The sequence below is a fragment of the Cetorhinus maximus genome, chromosome 16 (genome assembly GCF_964194155.1).
Source record: "Cetorhinus maximus chromosome 16, sCetMax3.hap1.1, whole genome shotgun sequence".
Classification (NCBI taxonomy): domain Eukaryota; kingdom Metazoa; phylum Chordata; class Chondrichthyes; order Lamniformes; family Cetorhinidae; genus Cetorhinus; species Cetorhinus maximus.
This window is the reverse complement of record NC_135894.1, coordinates 84,184,001-84,204,246: the sequence shown is the minus strand read 5'-3', so window position 1 is coordinate 84,204,246 and position 20,246 is coordinate 84,184,001. Positions and strand designations below refer to the sequence as shown.

Here is a 20,246-nt window from a genome sequence, read left to right as displayed (position 1 = left end):
ACAGCAGAAAGAAATGTATTCCCAGGTCAATTTCGTGCTTCTCGTATTGAGCATTGCAGTTACTTCTTAATTCCAGGCAGTTTTGAAATTCTCTACAATAGGTATGCTTGAAGTACTTTGCATTTCTAACAATTCATATATCTTCAGTGAATTTAAAACATGTCAACTTTTTAAATACAAGTTAGAAGTACAAGCTTGTCAATTATCCTTTAGTTTTTATACCAATTTTATTCACCTGTGTGCATATGAATTAGGAGCAGCAGTAGGCCACTCGGCCCCCCGAGTCTGCTCCGCCATTCAATAAGATCATGGCTGATCTAATTGTAATCTCAACCCCACATTCCCACTGACCCCGATAACCTTTCACCTCCTTGCTTATCAAGAATCTATCTGGTTCTGGCTTAAAAATATTCCAAGACTCTGCTTCCACTGCCTTTTGAGGAAGAGCTCCAAAGAGACAACCCTGTGAGAGAGAAGATTTCTCCTCACCTCTGCCTTAAATGGGCGACCCTTTATTTTTAAACAGTGGTAGACCTGCTGCTCTTTCTGCCACTTAAACTCTTTCAGTTCTAAGTTTTGTTGATTTTTTTTTAAAGTTTTTTTGCTGTCATCTTTCACCACCCCCCTCCCTCTCCACTGTCCCTCACGTTAAATATTTACAGTGCAGTAGATGGTCAGAATGACCCGAGTAAATATTTATCTCTGAGGTCTGAAAGTGTACAACTTTCTATAATTAAGTCTAGCAGTAGAGCTAGGTGGTAGATAAAAAAACAAAAACAGAATTACCCAGAAAAACTCAGCAGGTCCGGCAGCATCGGCGGAGAAGAAAAGAGTCGACGTTTCGAGTCCTCATGACCCTTCAACAGGGAGATAAGGTGGTAGATAAAGTTTTTACACTGAAAAATCAACACCTGGATTGGCGTTCCGTAGAGAGTAGTGAAATTATTTAAGAAACAGTGAGGTACTGCCTCACTATATTATCTTTGTGGATGAATTGCCTTCCTCAGCTTGAGCAGGATAGCTGGGTAGATGGTAATATAATTAGGCGACTTATATATTCAGGTGTTATTGTCGGAGTCGAGAGTCTGAGTAGTGAGTGAGGCCTTGGGGATGCATATAGTATTGGAGGACATCAGCATTATTGCTGTTTGTTTTTAAAGTTTATATGGACAACTTGATATTGATACTAAACAGAACCAAATTGGGAGTATTTTATAAAGCACAGATGAACTTTAAACCAGAATTTTGAGCATTCACATCTTGTGCACTATTTTTAACCAAACTGATGTTAAAAAAAAACTCTTCTTTCCTGGAAAGAGAATACAATTTGAGCAATAAATTAAACTGGTCTGCCTGTAGAGGATAACTTCCTGTGAGAATGTGCCATGTTTAATAATTTTGCTTTGGCTGCGGAAATTTTTTTCTGATGCAGCACATCTGATAGCAGAAGCTGTTGTAAGTTGCACATAGAAGATATTTACTGTAAAACCAAACTGATGGCAGAACAAGTCAAAATTATCAGCACACACTTCCTGCACATTTTTGCAATTGCACAATTGCTGACGCCTTCCTAAGCATGTGCTGTAGTTAAGTCAGAAAATGTCTTTTGTATAATGCTTTCCAGAGCCCCTTGAATGGCATTAAATGAGAATTTTATTTTTGGTGTGTATATAAGTATATCATTGCTAATTTCCACAGACTGTAATAAACCTTTTGAGGCTGTAATCAGCACTTTGTCCATAAAGTTTGTATTGCATAAACAGAACTATTAACTTTTGATCTTAGTATTGCCAGTCTCCGCCTCCGCCCCTGCCTATCTGCTGCTGAAACCTTCATTTATTCTTGTATTGAAATCCCTCCATAGCTTCGCTCCTACACTGTAGCTCTCCAGGAGCTTTGTGTTCCTCAAACTCTGTTCTCTTCCACATTCCCTTGTCCTTTCTCCTCCTGAGGGGAGGCATCTTCAGCTGTCTAGGCCCTAGGTGCTGGAATTACCCCTCAACTCCTCAGCGTGTACCTCTGCCGCCTCCTTTAAGGATCTCCTTACACCTAAATTTTTGTTCAGGCTTTCAGCCTTTGCCCTCCCCACAATATTCCCTTTAATTTAACCTTGGCCTTTTTTTTAAAAAAGAACAATTCCTCCATATCAGTCCTTGCCTTTTAGCTCTTTTATTTCCCCTCTTACATCTTCCCATTACTTGATTGTAACAGTTGTTGCTTCTAAGGGCGGTTCAATAAGATCATAAAGTATTTTTAAGAATCATAAGCGGCTATCCCAGACTTTTGAATATATTTTTAGGTACAACATAAAATAAATGAGATTTCGGAGTGCTGCCTGCCTTGAGCCCTCTTAGAATTGTAATGCCCTTTATTAGAGCATAATTTCTGCTCACCCTCATGTTTATAGTGACTCATAGTTAAATAGAAAATAATATTTGAGTCATGCCTTACTTTGAGTATCCTTTGCAAATAGAATTGGTCTCAAGTTAGCAGCCTACACTTTTGTTCAAATAGTAATATCAACTTGAAAGTAAGTACCTAGATTTAAGCTGTATAACATAGATCCATAAGTTGTTACAATCCAGTAATGCTCCAATCCATCGATCGAAGCCTCTAATTGCCATGAAAACAAGATCATATTGCGGACCTTGGTGTTCATTATTCAGTGCAGTACTACCTCCCTGTTCCACCTTACACAAATTTCAAATATTTTGCAACTCACGACCTGTATTAGCATTTTGTGCATTTGGCATGCCTATCCTCACCCACTGACTTCCTATGCCAGAGAACAAACAAATAAAACGTTCTTGTTCCAGACTTTGTGTCTTTGCTCCATGCTATATGCATGATCTGCTCCAGCTACAGCTATGTCCCGACACACACCATCTACTCTGCTAGTGCTGGACCATTGCTTGTTCTCTGGCCCCTCCTCTATCCAGTCTTATTCCAAAGCTACTAGTTTTAGTGCTTTCTTCTCTCATATTAAAAAGCTAGTGTTGTGGATTGGATATTCCTTTTTATAAGAAACCTCCAGTTGATCTTGGAGTTTAATGTTCAAGAGATGAATCTTTGACTCCCAGTAAATGAAAATGATTCATGTGCACCATGTATTAAAACTTAATTAACCCATCGATGTTTTGCCTAAATGCAGGGCAATGAGATCATGACCCTGTATGATGTAAAGCTCTCCATTCAGATTGAATTTGTTTCATGAGTTGTGCCCTTGAATATTTTATGCATTTTGAATTATGCTAGAGACCTAAAATCTTGAAAGTTTTTTCAAATGCCTTTTACACTTAATTTCAATCTAAAGAGTTATTTGCAAAAATGTAAATGTTGGATGTATTCAACTTTTGAAAACTAGTAAAAGTACTTGAACCTTTAATGTCAACTCTCTTCATTTTAATTTTCGTGCTCATTATTTTTTTTAAAGTGGCTTAAATAGCATCTCCTCTCCTTCAAGGCACTGTACATCATGATAGCTGATTTAATTAAATTACTTTGCCAATGGTGATTTTGAGCTAGCAAATCAGCTGTTCGTGTTTTCTCCCCCACCCTCCCAACTTTGATGTGGAGAAACCAGTTCACATATCCCAACAGCACAGCTAAGAACATGAACTCCAGAGTATCCTGAGGATGTTCTTTCTCTGTAGCACTAAACATTATTTAAATAATTACGACATGTCTTGCAGTTCATGGGGAGAGTTGTGTAGTGATGGATTAAAATGAAGATAACAAGAGCACTCTTGCAGTAATAAATTATTCATAGCACAGGTAAATTTTGAACAGATGAGAGGGAGGGTTAAGAATTTCACGCTGGTGTGACAGGTCTCATCTTTGGGGCAGAGTTGCAGGGAATGTTCCAGCCAGTAATGCATTCTGTGGAATTGTACAGAAATTACAACACAGAAGCAGGCTGTTTGGCCCTGTTCATCCATGTTAGCATTTATACTTCACAGGAGTGAGGTAAAGCCATAAAAACAAAAAACTGCGGATGCTGGAAATCCAAAACAAAAACAGAAACAGAAATACCTGGAAAAACTCTGCAGGTCTGGCAGCATCGGCGGAGGAGAGCACAGTTGACGTTTCGAGTCCTCATGACCCTTCAACAGAACTAAGTAAAAATAGGAAAGGGGTGAAATATAAGCTGGTTTAAAGGGGTGGGGGGGGGGGGCGTTGTTGGGACAAGCAGCCAGTGATAGGTGGAGATAACCAAAAGCTGTCACAGACAAAAGAACAAAGAGGTGTTAAAGGTGGTGATATTATCTAAAGGAATGTGCTAATTAAGAGTAGAAGACAGGACAGATAAGGTACAGATAGCTCTAGTGGGGGTGGGGGAATACTAAAAGGTAGAAATAAACAATGGGTGGAAATATATTTAAAAATAATGGAAATGGGGGGAAAAGAAAAATCTATATAAATTATTGGAAAAAACAAAAAGGAGGGGGAAGAAACAGGAGGGGGGTTGGGATGGAGGAGAGAGTTCAAGATCTAAAATTGTTGAACTCAATATTCAGTCCGGAAGGCTGTAAAGTGCCTAGTCGGAAGATGAGGTGCTGTTCCTCCAGTTTGCGTTGAGCTTCACTGGAACAATGCAGCAAGCCAAGGACGGACATATGGGCAAGAGAGCAGGGTGGAGTGTTGAAATGGTAAGCGACAGGGAGGTCTGGGTAATGCTTGCGGACAGACCGAAGGTGTTCTGCAAAGCGGTCACCCAGTCTGCGTTTGCTGTCTCCAATGTAGAGGAAACCAGATTGGGAGCAACAAATGCAGTAGACTAAGTTGAGGGAAGTGCAAGTGAAATGCTGCTTCACTTGAAAGGAGTGTTTGGGCCCTTTGACGGTGAGGAGAGAGGAAGTAAAGGGGCAGGTGTTGCATCTTCTGCGGTCGCATGGGTAGGTGCTGTGGGAGGGGGTTGAGGAGTAGGGAGTGATGGAGGAGTGGACCAGGGTGTCACGGAGGGAACGATCCCTACGGAATGCCGCCGGGGTGGGTGAAGGGAAGATGTGTTTGGTGGTGTCATCATGCTGGAGTTGGCGGAAATGGCGGAGGATGATCCTTTGAATGCGGAGGCTGGTGGGGTGATAAGTGAGGACAAGGGGGACCCTATCATGTTTCTGGGAGGGAGAAGAGGGTGTGAGGGCGGATGCGCGTGAGATAGGCTGGACACGGTTGAGGGCCCTGTCAACCACCGTGGGTGGAAAACCTCGGTTAAGGAAGAAGGAGGACATGTCAGAGGAACTGTTTTTGAAAGTGGCATCATCAGAACAGATGCGACGAAGGCGAAGGAACTGAGAGAATGGGATGGAGTCCTTACAGGAAGCGGGGTGTGAGGAGCTGTAGTCGAGGTAGCTGTGGGAGTCGGTAGGCTTGTAATGAATATTGGTGGACAGTCTATCACCAGAAATGGAGACAGAGAGGTCAAGGAAGGGAAGTGTCAGAGATGGACCATGTGAAAATGATGGAGGGGTGGAGATTGGAAGCAAAGTTAATAAATTTTTCCAGGTCCCGACGAGAGCATGAAGCAGCACCGAAGTAATCATCGATGTACCGGAGAAAGAGTTGTGGGAGGGGGTCGGAGTAGGACTGGAACAAGGAATGTCCCACATACCCCATAAAGAGACAGGCATAGCTAGGGCCCATGCGGGTAGTCATAGCCACACCTTTTATTTGGAGGAAGTGAGAGGAGTTAAAGGAGAAATTGTTCAGTGTAAGAACAAGTTCAGCCAGACGGAGGAGAGTAGTGGTGGATGGGGATTGTTCGGGCCTCTGTTTGAGGAAGAATCGGAGAGCCGTCAGACCATCCTGTTGGGGGATGGAGGTGTAGAGGGATTGGACGTCCATGGTGAAGAGGAGGCAGTTGGGGCCAGGGAACTGGAAATTGTTGATGTGACGTAAGGTGTCAGAGGAATCACAGATGTAGGTGGGAAGGGACTGGACAAGGGGAGAGAGCAGGGAGTCAAGATAGCGAGAAATTAGTTCTGTGGGGCAGGAACAGGCTGACACGATCGGTCTGCCGGGACAGTCCTGTTTGTGGATTTTGGGTAGGAGGTAGAAGCGGGCCGTCCGAGGTTGGGCGACTATCAGGTTGGAAGCTGTGGAAGGAAGATCTTCAGAGGAGATGAGGTCAGTGACAGTCCTGGAAACAATGGCTTGATGTTCAGTGGTGGGGTCATGGTCCAGGGAGAGGTAGGAGGAAGTGTCTGCGAGTTGACGCTCAGCCTCCGCGAGGTAGAGGTCAATGCGCCAGACAACAACAGCACCACCCTTGTCAGCGGGTTTGATGACAACGTTAGGGTTGGACCTGAGAGAACGGAATGCAGTAAGCTCAGAGAGAGACAGGTTAGAATGGGTGAGAGGAGCAGAGAAATTGAGACGACTAATGTCACGCCAACAGTTCTCAATGAAAAGATCAAGAGAAGGTAAGAATCCAGAGGGAGGGGTCCAGGTGGAGGGAGAATATTGGAGGTGGGCAAAAGGATCCGTTGAACGGGGCGAGGACTCCTGCCCAAAGAATTGAGCACGGAGACGAAGGCGGCGGAAGAAGAGTTCAGTATTGTGCTGAGCCCGAAATTCATTGAGATGAGGGCGTAAGGGTATGAAACTAAGTCCTTTGCTGAACACTGAACGTTCAGCGTCGGAGAGGGGAAGGTCAGGGGGTATAGTGAATACACGGCCGGGGCTGGGATTGGAAGACGGGATGGGGACAGAGGGACAGGCAGGGGTGGAGGGTCCTGGATGGGTGTTGGTGTCGATGAGTTGTTGGAGCTTGCGTTCCTTAGCACTTGAGAGAAAGAGAAAAAGTTTCTTGTTGAGGCGTCGGATGAGACGAAGAAGAAAATGAAACTGGGGGCACGCGCGGCTTTGAAAAAGGGTGCGGCGGTGCTGCTGGAGGGAGAGGTCGAGTGTGTTCATATGGCGGCGCATGGCACTGAGTGTGGATCTCAGAATGCGACGGGAACAGCAGTCCGAGGAACGTTGTATGACCCGGAGATATCTGTAATCTTGGGTGGGTTCGAAACATGAGGCATGGAATTTCAGTTGAAATCCACGTGGGGTAAGTCGGAGACGGAGACAGTCACTGAGAAAGGAAATATGGCTGTGAAAGCGGGTTTTAGTAAACATCTTGTCAAACACCAGGAGAGAAATGGAAAGCAATGAAACTCTTTCGAGTTATCAACAGTCACAGATTGCAACTCTTTCGAATACAATCACAGTTCTTGGTTTCCGGGAGTGGGACATGAACCCACAACCCTCTGATTCAAAGGCGAGGGTGCTATGAACTGAGCCACAGTTGACACCTCTTGGAAACTAATGAAGGTGAACAAGGCACCTGTCCTGTCTTCTCTTAATTAGCACATTCCTTTAGATAATATCACCACCTTCAACACCTCTTTGTTCTTTTGTCTCTGACAGCTTTTGGTTATCTCCACCTATTACTGGCTGCTTGTCCCAACAAACCCCCCCCCCCCAACCCAGCTTATATTTCACCCCTTTCCTATTTTTACTTAGTTCTGTTGAAGGTTCATGAGGACTCGAAACGTCAACTGTGCTCTCCTCCGCCGATGCTGCCAGATCTGCTGAGTTTTTCCAGGTATTTCTGTTTCTGTTTTTGTTGTGAAGTAAAGCCATGCCTCTTTCCTTCAACCCCTGTCTAGCGAAATCTTAAGTGTCAGCATGGCCTTTGCTTCAATCACTAACTCTTGACAGCCTCCCAACTGTTATTCTGCTTTCTGTCTTTCCCATCTATGCCCTTTTGTTCTAGTTCCCTATTCACTGGAAGCAGTCTGTTTTTATCTGCTCTGTTCCATTCTTAACATGTTTAACAGTACCAATTTCCTGAGGGAAAATAATTTTTTTTCAGCAGTTCTAATTTCCATTTACTATTGCTCATGAACCCGTCCGTTTGCAATCATCAAATTTTACATTGCCTAAATAAAAGCTTCAAAATAGCTTGTTCCTAATCTGCCTCCATTGTCGCTGTAACTGGTGATTGCATTGATGCTGATTACATTCTCATTGGAGGCCTAACTTAACAGACTGCATGAAATTACAGTGCAGATTTTTTGCCTTTCTGTTGGCTCTTTTTTCACACTCATATCCTGTTAAATATGTTCAAGTGTTTTCTATGTTAAAGGTGCTGTATGAATACAAGTTATTTTATAGATTGTTGGGCACAAGTTTCTTTTATCTCCAATTAAGTTAGGGAAAAAAGGTCTTGTTTTGTATTCAGAAACACATTTGACAGCATTTCTTGTACAACCTTTGGCACTTTTTGATCAAGTTCTTGGTCTGACATTTGAGAACTAGACAAGCAGACCAATTTGCATCCTTCAATTATCCTACAGTTAGAGATGCATGTTTTTGTATATATGGCTATAAATACTGAACTTTCTGTGGCTGACAATTTCACTTATTTGACTTGTCTTAATTTTTTTCAGTGATTGTAAAATAGTTATAAAAACCCACTGGTAGCTTCATTGGGCGACGTTTGGCTTTCATATTTAAAATCATTTTGCAGCAAGAGACATCTGAATAGGGAAAGTTCTTTGTCTGCAACATTTGAAACTGAAACTAAATTGACCTATAATACCTAAACATTTCAAATGATACTGATGCACTTGCATCTTTTCGAGCCCATTTGTTGAACCCCTGGTTAAGTGTTTGCAGATGCAGACATTGTAAATAGAACTCCCCGTGATGGGTCAACGTGGAAGAGAATGGTAGATTTTGGAGGTTGCATTTCACCATTATGAAGTACAAAATGATGTCGCAATGCACAATTGGGATACCTGTAACTATGTAAGATTTTTTTTATTCATTCATGGGATATGGGTGTTGTTGGCAAGACCAGCATTAGTTGCCTGTAGTGTAAGGGTCTGGCGTGTATATATAGGGCTAATGTGGGTCTGAGTACAGTATCACCCACAGTGATGTAAGAAGGCACATGACCCAGACCTAGAGTCAGTGTAGTGTTGAGCAGAGGCGGCTTAAGATCTAGACATGGAGATAGCTCCCTGCCTACATCCTTTACTGTATATATGTATATAGTTATAAGTAGTTAATAAAGACTTGCTGTTAACATATAGAAGACTACAAAGACTTCCTTAAGACACATTCGGTAACCAACACCATTACAACATTGCCCATCCCTAACTGAGCTAAATGGCTTGCTGGGCCATTTTGGAGGGCAGTTCATAATCAACCATATTGTTGAGTCTGGAGTCACATGTAGGCCAGACCGGCTAAGGATGACAAATTTCCTTCCCTAAAGGGCATTAGTAAACCAGATGGTTTTTACAACAATTGTTAATAGTTGTCATGATCACCATTACTGAGACTAGCTTTCAATTCCGGATTTAATTAATTCATTAATCAGATTTAAATTCCACCAGCTGCTGTGGTGGGATTTGAACCTTTGTCCCCAGAGCATTAGTTTGTGCCTTTGGATTACTAATTCATTGACATTATCACAATGCCACCATCTCCCACTATTTCATAATATTTAAAAACATGTCATTTCAGTAGAATATACTTTTTCTAAATGTTGATATCGAAAACACAGAAGAATGTACTTGACCAGAGTAGATCATTCCGGTCTAGACTGTTGATTGCTAATGTTTGAAAAACAGGCTACACAATTCGCTACTTACATCCTTCACCTTATTTTCTTATAATTATAATGCTATCTGTCTCAGGTGGGCAGTCATACGAAATATTGGTTTGAGATAGTTGCATCTGATTAGTCCATTCACCTTCCCTCTTCTGACCTTCATCCTCTATCGTTTGTTGTTCTGGCAACCATAGTAAGCAGTTTCTTAAGAATGTGGTTAATTCAAACCCTTATGGATCTTTTAATACTTCAATAAGCTCTCTTTCGGTCTTCACTTCCTTACGGAAGCTGTAAGTGTTTGTAGTTGTCTCTGCTTGAAGCTCAGAAGTCTGTCAGTTATCAGTTTGGTACTCCTTTGCATCCCTCCTAATGATGTGATTTCCTTCCTATAATAAATTGACGGGGTAGTACAGAATCTGGCAAATGAAGCTGACAAGGAAAGTCAGGGACAGCATAAAAACTAAAGAGAAAGCATACAATGCGGCAAAGAGCAGTGGGAAACCAGGAGATTCGGAAGCCTACAAAGACCAACAGAGGACAACTAAAAAAGAAATAAGGAGGGAGAAGATTAAATATGAGGGTAAACTCGCCAGTAAGAAAAAAGAAGATTGCAAGAGCCTTTTTAGATATATAAAGGGTAAGAGAGAAGCAAAAGTGGACATTGGGCCGCTGGAAAATGACACTGTAGAAGTAGTAGTGGGGAGCAAAGAAATGGCGGAGGAACTGAATAGGTACTTTGTGTCACCCTTCACGGTGGAAGACACGAGTAACATCCCCAAAGTTCAAGAGAGTCGGGGGACAGAGGTGAGTATGGTGGCCATTACCAAGGAGAAGGTGCTAAGAAAACTGCAAGGTCTGAAGGTGGATAAATCACCTGGACCAGATGGATTACACCCCAGAGTTCTGAAGGAGATAGCTGAAGAGATAGTGGAGGCATTAGTGGCGATCTTTCAGGAATCACTGGAGTCAGGGAGGGTCACAGAGGACTGGAAAATCGCTAATGTAACCCCTCTGTTTAAGAAGGGAGTGAGGCAAAAGATGGGAAATTACAGACCGATTAGCCTGACCTCGGTCGTTGGTAAGATATTAGAGTCCATTATTAAGGATGAGATTTCAGAATACTTGGAAGTGCATGGTAAAATCGGGCAAAGTCAGCATGGTTTCATCAAGGGGAGGTCATGCCTGACAAATCTGTTAGAATTCTTTGAGGAGGTAACGAGTAGGTTAGACAAAGGAGAGCCAATGGATGTTATCTACTTGGACTTCCAGAAGGCCTTTGACAAGGAGCCGCACAGGAGGCTGCTCAGTAAGATAAGAGCCCATGGTGTTAGAGGCAAGGTACTAGCATGGATAGAAGATTGGCTGTCTGGCAGGAGGCAGAGAGTGGGGATAAGGGGGTCCTTCTCAGGATGGCAGCCGGTGACTAGTGGAGTTCCGCAGGGGTCAGTGTTGGGACCACAACTTTTCACTTTATACATTAATGATCTAGTTGAAGGAACTGAGGGCATTCTGGCTAAGTTTTCAGATGATACAAAGATAGATGGAGGGGCAAGTAGTATTGAGGGGGCGGGGAGGCTGCAGAAAAATTTGGACAGGTTAGGAAATGGGCAAAGAAGTGGCAGATGGAATACAACATGGGGAAGTGTGAGGTCATGCACTTTGGTAGGAAGAATAGAGGCATAGACTATTTTCTAAATGGGGAGAGAATTCAGAAATCTGGAGTGCAAAGGGACTTGGGAGTCCTGGTCCAGGATTCTCTTAAGGTTAACTTGCAGGTTGAGTCGGTAGTTAGGAAGGCAAATGCAGTGTTGGCATTTATTTGGAGAGGACTAGAATATAAAAGCAGGGATGTGCTGCTGAGGCTTTACAAGGCTCTGGTCAGACCACATTTAGAATATTGTGAGCAATTTTGGGCCCCATATTTCAGGAAGGATGTTCTGGCCCTGGAGAGGGTCCAGAGGAGGTTCACGAGAACGACCCCAGGAATGAAAGGCTTAACATATGAGGAACGTTTGAGGACTCTGGGTCTATACTCGATGGAGTTTAGAAGGAAAAGGGGGGATCTGATTGAAACCTACAGAATACTGAAAGGCCTGGATAGAGTGGACGTGGGGAAAATGTTTCCATTAGTAGGAGAGACCTAGGACCTGAGGGCACAGCGTCAGAGTAAAGGGAAGACCTTTTAGAACAGAGATGAGGAGAAACTTCTTTAGCTAGAGAGTGGTGAATCTATGGGATTAATTGCCACAGAAGGCTTTGGAGGCCAGGTCATTGAGTGTACTTAAGACCGAGATAGATAGGTTCTTGATTGGGAAGGGGATCAAAGGTTATGGGGAGAAGGCAGGAGAATGGGGTTGAGAAACTTATCAGCCATGATTGAATGGCGGAGCAGACTTGATGGGCCGAATGGCCTAATTTCTGCTCCTATGTCTTATGGTCTAAGAAATAATGATCCTTTATAGGTTCAGTGTCACATCCTGTGATTTATGCTCTACATCCCAAGATCCTATTTTGCATTATTTACTGCTCTTGTTCCAAAGAACTGTGCAAGTGGTTTCAGTAACCTGTTGAACTCCCCCAAATCTCTTTCCTGTGTTGTATCCTGTACACTAAACCACTTCAGTTTACATTTCCAGTGCTTAATCACTAGTGTTATTATATTCCTTTTGGTATTACATTTACTATTTCTTAGCCCAACCTGTTCATTTATTCATGAGCCTGCAGTTGAAGCTCCTCCCAAAACTTTCTCAGCAAATTCTGTCTGTCAAATGTGCAAGGAGACAAGGTGAACAGTAAAAGTTCAAGCACTGAAGCATCCCACTAGTCATATACTGCCCACCTATTTTCTTCACTTCTTTGTTAGGGACCAGTCATCCTATAAAAGTATTGTACCAGAAGTCTTGCTATCCTCCAGGCAAATAATGTTTAAGATTAAAATCAAAAAACTGCGGATGCTGGAAATCCAAAACAAAGACAGAATTACCTGGAAAAACTCAGCAGGTCTGGCAGCTTCGGCGGAGAAGAACAAAGTTGACGTTTCGAGTCCTCATGACCCTTCAACAGAACTTGAGGACTTGAAACGTCAACTTTGTTCTTCTCCGCCGATGCTGCCGGACCTGCTGAGTTTTTCCAGGTAATTCTGTTTATGTTCAAGATTACTTTATCCATAAGCTTCAGTACCTTATGAGTGAATAACAACAGGTTTGGTCAAGCATGATCTCTTTGTTTTTTGCCGTACCTCCATAAACCAAGATGAATTGCATTGGTGACTTAATATGTCTTCCGGTGTATTATGATACCTTTTGCTATGTTCTGTTTTTCCAGTCATTTGGTATAAACTCCTAATTCTGATTCATCAAAGATCCTTGCCAGATTGACTCATTTCAGTGCTATTTCCTTTGGTGCTTTTTTTGTGCAGACCATCCGGTCTTATGGCCTTATACTCTTTTGAGTGTTATCAATCTGTCCATTACTTCCTTATCAGTAATTGCTTTTGTTATGAAATACCCTTATTTCCTGGAAAATCAACTTTCATTTCTGGGAGAGAATTTGTTTTTTTGATGCCAAGAGCACGTTTCAGTTATTGCCTTTTTCCTTAATTCCTTCATGGGATGTGAACATTGCTGGCGTGGCCACGCTTGTTGCCCACCCCTAAATGTCCTTGAGAAGGTGGTGGAGAGTTAGATGCCAGATAACATGTCCTGCTTTGTACTTCTCTAAAACTAACTACTTCTAGACACTTTGTTTACTCTGGATGTATTTACAGAAACCCTTGCAACCCTAATCTCTTTCTCTGTGCTTGCCGAACCAGTTTTTGAACAGTCTTTAGCCCATCCTTATCTTTCTATCACAGAATCTAAAGATCTAAATCAGGATGCCTACCTCCCTCTCACTAACACAAAAGCAAAATACTGCAGATACTGGAAATCTGAAATAAAATCTTTGTGTCATCTTATTTCTGATGAAAGGCCATCGACCTAAAACATTACCATCTGTGAATGGAGTAACAGAGTTATCAGACCTGCTGAGTATTTTCAGCATTTTATTTGTTTTGAATCAGATTTCCAGCATCCACTGTATTAATTCACCAGGAATGCCTCCACTGAAGTTCTGTTCTTCTCTCCAGACGGATTTCCATTTGTCTTTGATGTCCCAGGCGGTCTCACATCCAATTACTAACCGGGCCTGAACCTGCTTAGCTTCCATCCCCCCTCATTACTTTCTATGTCCCTTCTTGTGTTGGCTTAGAAATTCTGATGAAAGTTATTGATCTGAAATGTTAACTTGTTCCCTTCATGAATGCTGCCTGACCTCAGTATTTCCAGCATTTTATGTTTTTATCCTGTATTTCAAGTTTCACTTGGAATTTACAGTGCAATGCAATAGTCAATATGTGCAAATAATGACTCATTGTAGAATTATGTACCCAACGTTTCATCAGAGAGGTGGAATTATAGTTTACATTCCACCTGTTGTATAGCCTACTGTAAGTTTCAGTATCTGCTCAATCAGCTAATAATTACTAATCTATTCCAGGCATCTGCTGACTAGTTAAAATTAAAGGAAGCATGGCTCAGTTTCCGACTGCTTTTGGAGGTAAGCGCTTTGCAGAATATCAAATATTATTTTTATTGTTGCTTTGAGTCTTAAATGTTATCTTGCCCAATTTCTCTGTTTCAGGAATGGTTGATGTGCTGGTCCTCATTGCACCCAGCTATCGGAGGGTAGCTGCTGGCCTACATTCAGGGCTTGTTCATCTTAATCTTGTAACATGTGGACAGTTTGCTCAGATTTTCCCTCCCTGAAGATGAAATTGTTCCTGCAGGCTATTTGACTAAGAAGGGAATCTTGAAGTTGAGTTCAGTACTTTTTCTGAGAATGGTACAGCTTGTGTGTTTAATCCCTTGTGTTGTCACAATCAGCGTGCAGCCCATTCCCAGAAATACAGTGTACACTAATGCAGCTCTGAACTAGCTGCCATGGGTTTCAAGAGTGTGGGTTGGTGTAAAATCATTTTTTATTATTATATTCTTTATAATAGAAAACAGCTAGGCTCTGCTTAATGCCTCCCAAAGTGCAACCATTGAGCTGGTGTCTTATTAGCATAGAGATTGCCAACTTATTATTTCACAGCAAAGGTGGTGCAGCAGTATACTGTCTTGTTGAAGCTGACTAACTCGAGCCCTAACAACAGTATAACGTTTCATCACATCACAGCAACAATAGCTTATTTCCATGGTGCCTTTAACTTAATAAAGCCTCCCAGGGTATTTCACAGGAACATTGTAAAGCAAAGTAAGACACCAATTCACATGAGATATTGGGTCAAATGATCCAAAGCTTGATCAAAGAGGTAGGTTTCAAGGAGCGTCTTAAAGGCAGTAAGTGAGGTAGAGAGCTGGAAAGGTACAGGGAAGGAATTTCAGAGCCTGGGGCCTACCTAACTGAAGGCACAGCCACCAATGGTGGGGCAATTAAAATCTGGCATGCTTGAGGCCAGAATTAGAGCAGCGCAGATAACTCAAAATTGTGGGGTGGAAGTGGTTCTAGGGATATGGAGAGGAAAGCCCATGAAGGCACTTGAAAGCAAAGATGAAGAATTTTAAAGTCAAGATTTTGCATGACCAGGAGCCAATGTAAGTAGTTTCATTTGGGTAGTGGGGTACTGATGTAACTGCAGAGCAAAAGTTACTGCTCATGGAATAAAAGGGACAGTAGCATCATAGATACAAAATTGGCTGAAACATAGGAAGCAGAGAGTAATGGCCAATGGATTTTTTCGGGCTGGAGGAATGTTTGTAGTAGAGTCCCCCAGGGGTTGGTATTGGGACCCTTGCTTTTCCTGATGTATATTAATGATCTAGATCTTGATGTACAGGGCACAATTTCAAAGTATGCGGATGATACAAAACTTGGGAGTGTTGTAAACTGCGAGAAGGACAGTGTAGAACTTCAAAGGCAAGTTGGTGGAGTGGGCAGATAGGTGGCAGATGAAGTTCAATGTGGAGAAGGGTGAGGTGATGCATTTTGGTAGGAAGAACATGGACAGACAATATAAAATGAAGAGTGAAATTTTGAAGGGGGTGCAGGAGCAGAAAGACCTGGGTGTATAGGTGCATAGATCATTGAAGGTGGCAGGACAGGTGGAGAGAGCAGTTAATAAAGCATATAGTATCCTGGGCTTTATTAATAAGGGCATAGAGTACAAGAGCAAGGAGGTTATGCTGAATTTATATAAGACACTCGTTAGACCTCAGCTGGAGTATTGTGTTCTGGGCGCCACACTATAGGAAGGATGCAAACACATTGGAGAGAGTGCAGAAGAGGTTTACAAGAATGGGTCCAGGGATGAGAAACTTCAATTACGAAGATAGATTGGACAGGTTGGGACTGTTCTCCTTGGAGAGAAAAAGGCTAAGAGGAGATTTGATAGAGAAGTTCAAAATCATGAGAAGGCTGGACAGAATAGATAGGGAGAAGCTGTTCTCGCTCGCAAAAGGATCAAGAAGGAGAGCGCACAGATTTAAAGTGATTTGCAAAAGAAGCAAATGTGACGTGAGAACAAACCTTTTCACACAAGAAGTGGTTCGGGTCTGGAATGCACTGCCTGAAAATGTGATGGAGGCAGGTTCAATGGAGGCATTCAAGAAGGCATGAGATGATTATTTGAGTAGACCGTTGCTGTTTGTTCCTTTTCCATTCATCTATAGATGCCCAGCATAACCATATAACCATTGGTTTCTACCTACAACTATATGTGAAGAATCTTTGCATCTGAAAAATGAGATGTCAAATATCTCAGTGCAGAGCCCCAGCTCTTTCATTTTATTATTATTATTTTTATTGCTAAACTACTGAATCAAAATTCCCTGATTTAAAAAGTGTAACGGACAGTCTGCTGTCTCAGTATTTTAATCGGCATGGAATTTAGACATAATGAATTGAACAAGTGCAATCGTGCAAGCTCAATGATTTCTCTGTTATGAGAATCCACTTGGAAGCTAAACTTTTTACTCTTCCATTTGTATCTCTTGAACATTCAGTTAAATTACAGCTGTACACAATTACTTCCAGATATCACTGTCTGATAAAAAACCTCATGGAAAATTCTTCTGGTAGATCTCCATATTCATCAAGTTAATCTAGAAAAAGTAAAGGGGAAAGATTAAGAAACAATAGGTTTTAAGGCATGCTCATTATCGCAATAATGTAATGCGGGAACTCACCCATTTGTAAGGTTGTATTTTTGTGCAGTTTTAAAGTTTGTTTTTCTCATGGGGGACCTATTTAACTTAAGCTTTAGTTCTTTTGTACTAGAACCCAGTGGGGAAAATTATCCATTGATGAACTGATTTTTTTTAAAATAGGGGGCCTGGATATCTGTGCCATTACAGTGGAAGAAAGAGCCAAGCATGACCAGCAGTTCCTTAGTATCAAGCCAGTTGGTGGACTGATTACTGGTAAGAACAAAACAATCCCAAATGCAGGCTCCATTACTACTAGTACTTTCATTTATACCTCCTTTAACATGGGAAAATATCCTATTGCGAATGGGAAACTGGGCACCAGGTAGGAGTTTAGGGAAGTGATTAAAGCTCATGTTTGAGGAGCTGAGCTGCGAGTAGGCTATTTGACGTGGTGCGAGATGAAACAAGGTGGTAAGTTTTGGGAAAGGAATTTTGAGCATTGGAGTATGATGGATCACCGTTCTGCCATAATGATGGAGAGGGATTGGGGGAAGACTACTGTGAGAATAGTGGAGTGTGCCATTTGGAATGCAGGGTTGGAAATGGTTGCAGAGTTTGTGAGAGGGGGTGTCATAGAAGGGTTTCAAAATGGGTGTGAGAATTTTGAAATTAGTGTGCTGAGGAATAGGCAGCAGTGAGTTCAGTAAAATCATATGATTAATGAGTGTGGCTTGATTCAAGAAAGGGATATAGGTGTTAGAGTTTTTGCACCTTCATATTTGGGAGGCCAGCAAAGAGAGTATTTAAGGAGTTTGCCTAAAGTCATAAATGTGTTTTTTTCAGTATTGGTGGTGATGAGCTTAAGGGAAGATACAATCGTTGCTCAAGAACATGTGCATAATGTGAAGCTCAACTTTGAAGTTGCAATCTAAAGTGATGTACTATTGGGCTCAACATTACAGGAAAGCTGGGAAAGGATGATAGCAGTTACTGAGATGGAAAACTGGCATTGTCCAAAAAAAATTTGGTCTTGCTGATTTTGAACTGGAAGTAGTTTGGTCGCGTCAGTCAATTGATAGCGTACAGGTGGTCAGACAGCATAGCTGAAGGCATGGAATTGCTAGTATTGGCAGAGGTAAAGGTGGGTTACGCCAGTAAAGATATCCCATAGATACCCGGAAGGTATCCCATGCTTCCATTGCATGCCGAGAAAACATGAGGAATGGAAAGTGGTTAAGTATGGAATCTCATGGCATGCTGAAACTTACCTTAGGATGGGCCAAGAAGCCCAAGCAGGGAATTTGCTACCTATACTGTAACCTGTTGAAATTGAAGCATGACGAAGCAGAGCCATGGAGAAGCATAGGAAGAGATAATGGAACAGTCAACTGTTGAAATCCAGAGAAACTGAGGAGAAAAGAAGCATTATGGCCACAATTGTAGCATATATTTGGTGACTTTGAGCAGGGTAGATGTGTGAGTCAGAAATCAATTGAAGGAATTCCAGTATGTAGCAATGGGAAAAGTGGGTGGAAATTGGCAGTGATCTGTAGGTGACTGATCAGGCAAGAATTAAGGGCACGTGAACGATATGTGTTTGAACGGAAAATTGAGAGGAGCTATACAGTATTGTTGCGGGTGAAGTTGATGGGAGTGGTGGTGTAGGAATAGGTAGTTGAGTGGGTAGTCTCAACTTGCTAATCGTTTTTGTTAGAATCCTTTTAGGAATGGTGGCAAAGGAAAACATTGCACTTAGGGCTAGTAGTTGATCCATGAATAATGGCACCAAATCCTTTTCTCGTCTTTTTTTCCACAAGAGAGTTTTAGTTCATTGAGAGGAAATTGGCCACATGCTTTACTAATGTTCAGCCATACCTCCAGGTTTCTTCAAGAAACAATTTTTAGGTTGCTTTGGGAAATGGATATGCTGAGAATCATTCAGAAGTGCCGTCATTCAACACCATCCATGGAAAATTAAGTTGTTACCTTGGCAATATTTTTAGATTTCTTTCACCAAACCTAATTAATAATAAGATTTCCGGTATCCACAGTATTTTACTTTAGTTCAACTTAATTACCTCCCCACACCAGATTTTGGCTCCTTTTCAAAATTGACAAAACAAACCAACTCAAAGGCTGACTTTTCACTTAAATAACAGCCATTGTAATTTTGCAGAAGTTTGTCAATGGCTTCCTTTCATCAAACTCTGGCTTTCTTTCCAGCTTGCTTGAAACTCTGCCTGTGCTGCTGACCACTAAAATGTCACATGGGAGTTGATGCAGACTTAACAAATAAAAGCAAACTCTCAGGGTTATAAGCACTGCACTTTAAGCTCAAGTGTTGCAAGGTTTTTCAAAAACTGAGGCTTTTTTGATGCATAAGTGCTCTGCGATTGTTCTTGAGCTTTCTTTGGGATACCTAGATCAAATAGAGAAAAAATGCTTATTTTGACCTTATTGTAGAGAAATTCTTTTTAGTTGCAATCTTTAATTATAAAAAGCAACATACCTAGTTTAATTTTCATGCTTAATTTTCCTTCGTTGTTATGGTAATTGATCTAGTGATGAAGGTTGTTGGCATATTAGCAGTCAGACCGCAGTTTTATCCAGTACACGCCTTTTGAATGGCACGCTTTTCCTGTCCAAAAACGTCTTGTCATAATCTTCAGTAACACTTGTCAACACTTACAGTAGAATTTCCTATGTAAATATTTTAAAATGGGATTTTTTAAATATAGACATTTCCCTGTCATACTGTTTGTTTTTAACCACTTCTGTCAATTGCTCACTTCCATCTCATTTTATGGTTTTCCTAAACTGTTCTTTCTCTCCTGGAAATTTCAGCACAGGTTATCAGTTTTTTTTTAAAGAAGTGCCACACCGGGAGTCATTTGTAGGAAATGTACCTCATAATGATTTCCACTGCTAATGGAAACAAAATGGAATCCTGCTCCCCCATTAGCCTTATCCCACTCACTTAATAAATGGCAATTGTGTCTTAAGCTTTGCTCTCCACTGCAAGATCTAAAGTTCCAGCTCTTAGCCTTTCTCCCCACTGTCAGGTTTTTCTAAAATTTGAAAAAACTTGCTGCTCAACCTTTCGTGCCGATTATAGCTCCACACACCCTTTCCCAGCTCCAAATTTCCCTTTGTTCATATCTGCTTAATTGGAACCCAAGTGGCGCAGGTTTGGGGTGGGGGGGGTAAAAGGGGGGGTGGTCAGCATGGCTTGGCTCTCCAGCCCCATATCCTCTTTACAACGGTGTTCTCTAGCATGTTATCCGTTCATCCTTTCCCAACTTAAAAAAAAGTTTTGTGGCCTGCAGGCCCCCTAAAATTTGCCCACTTGGCGTTTTAAAAAGATATGTATTTTTTTAAAAAACCCTAAATTAAAATAACCTGCCCCCAGTTTTGCTCCATTCAGCTTCTCCCCAAATGCAAGACTA

General features: G+C 41.8%; 1 protein-coding gene across 1 annotated transcript in view; it reads left to right on the top strand.

The window, feature by feature from the left end:
- Positions 1-20,246, top strand: part of itsn1 (intersectin 1 (SH3 domain protein)) — a 238,592-nt gene that overhangs the window by 41,985 nt on the left and 176,361 nt on the right. Inside the window, exons 3-4 of the mRNA XM_078560237.1 lie at positions 14,150-14,209; positions 16,981-17,073. Coding sequence (XP_078416363.1) covers positions 14,182-14,209; positions 16,981-17,073 — 121 coding nt within the window. The 5' untranslated portion in view covers positions 14,150-14,181. The remainder of the gene's footprint in view (positions 1-14,149; positions 14,210-16,980; positions 17,074-20,246) is intronic.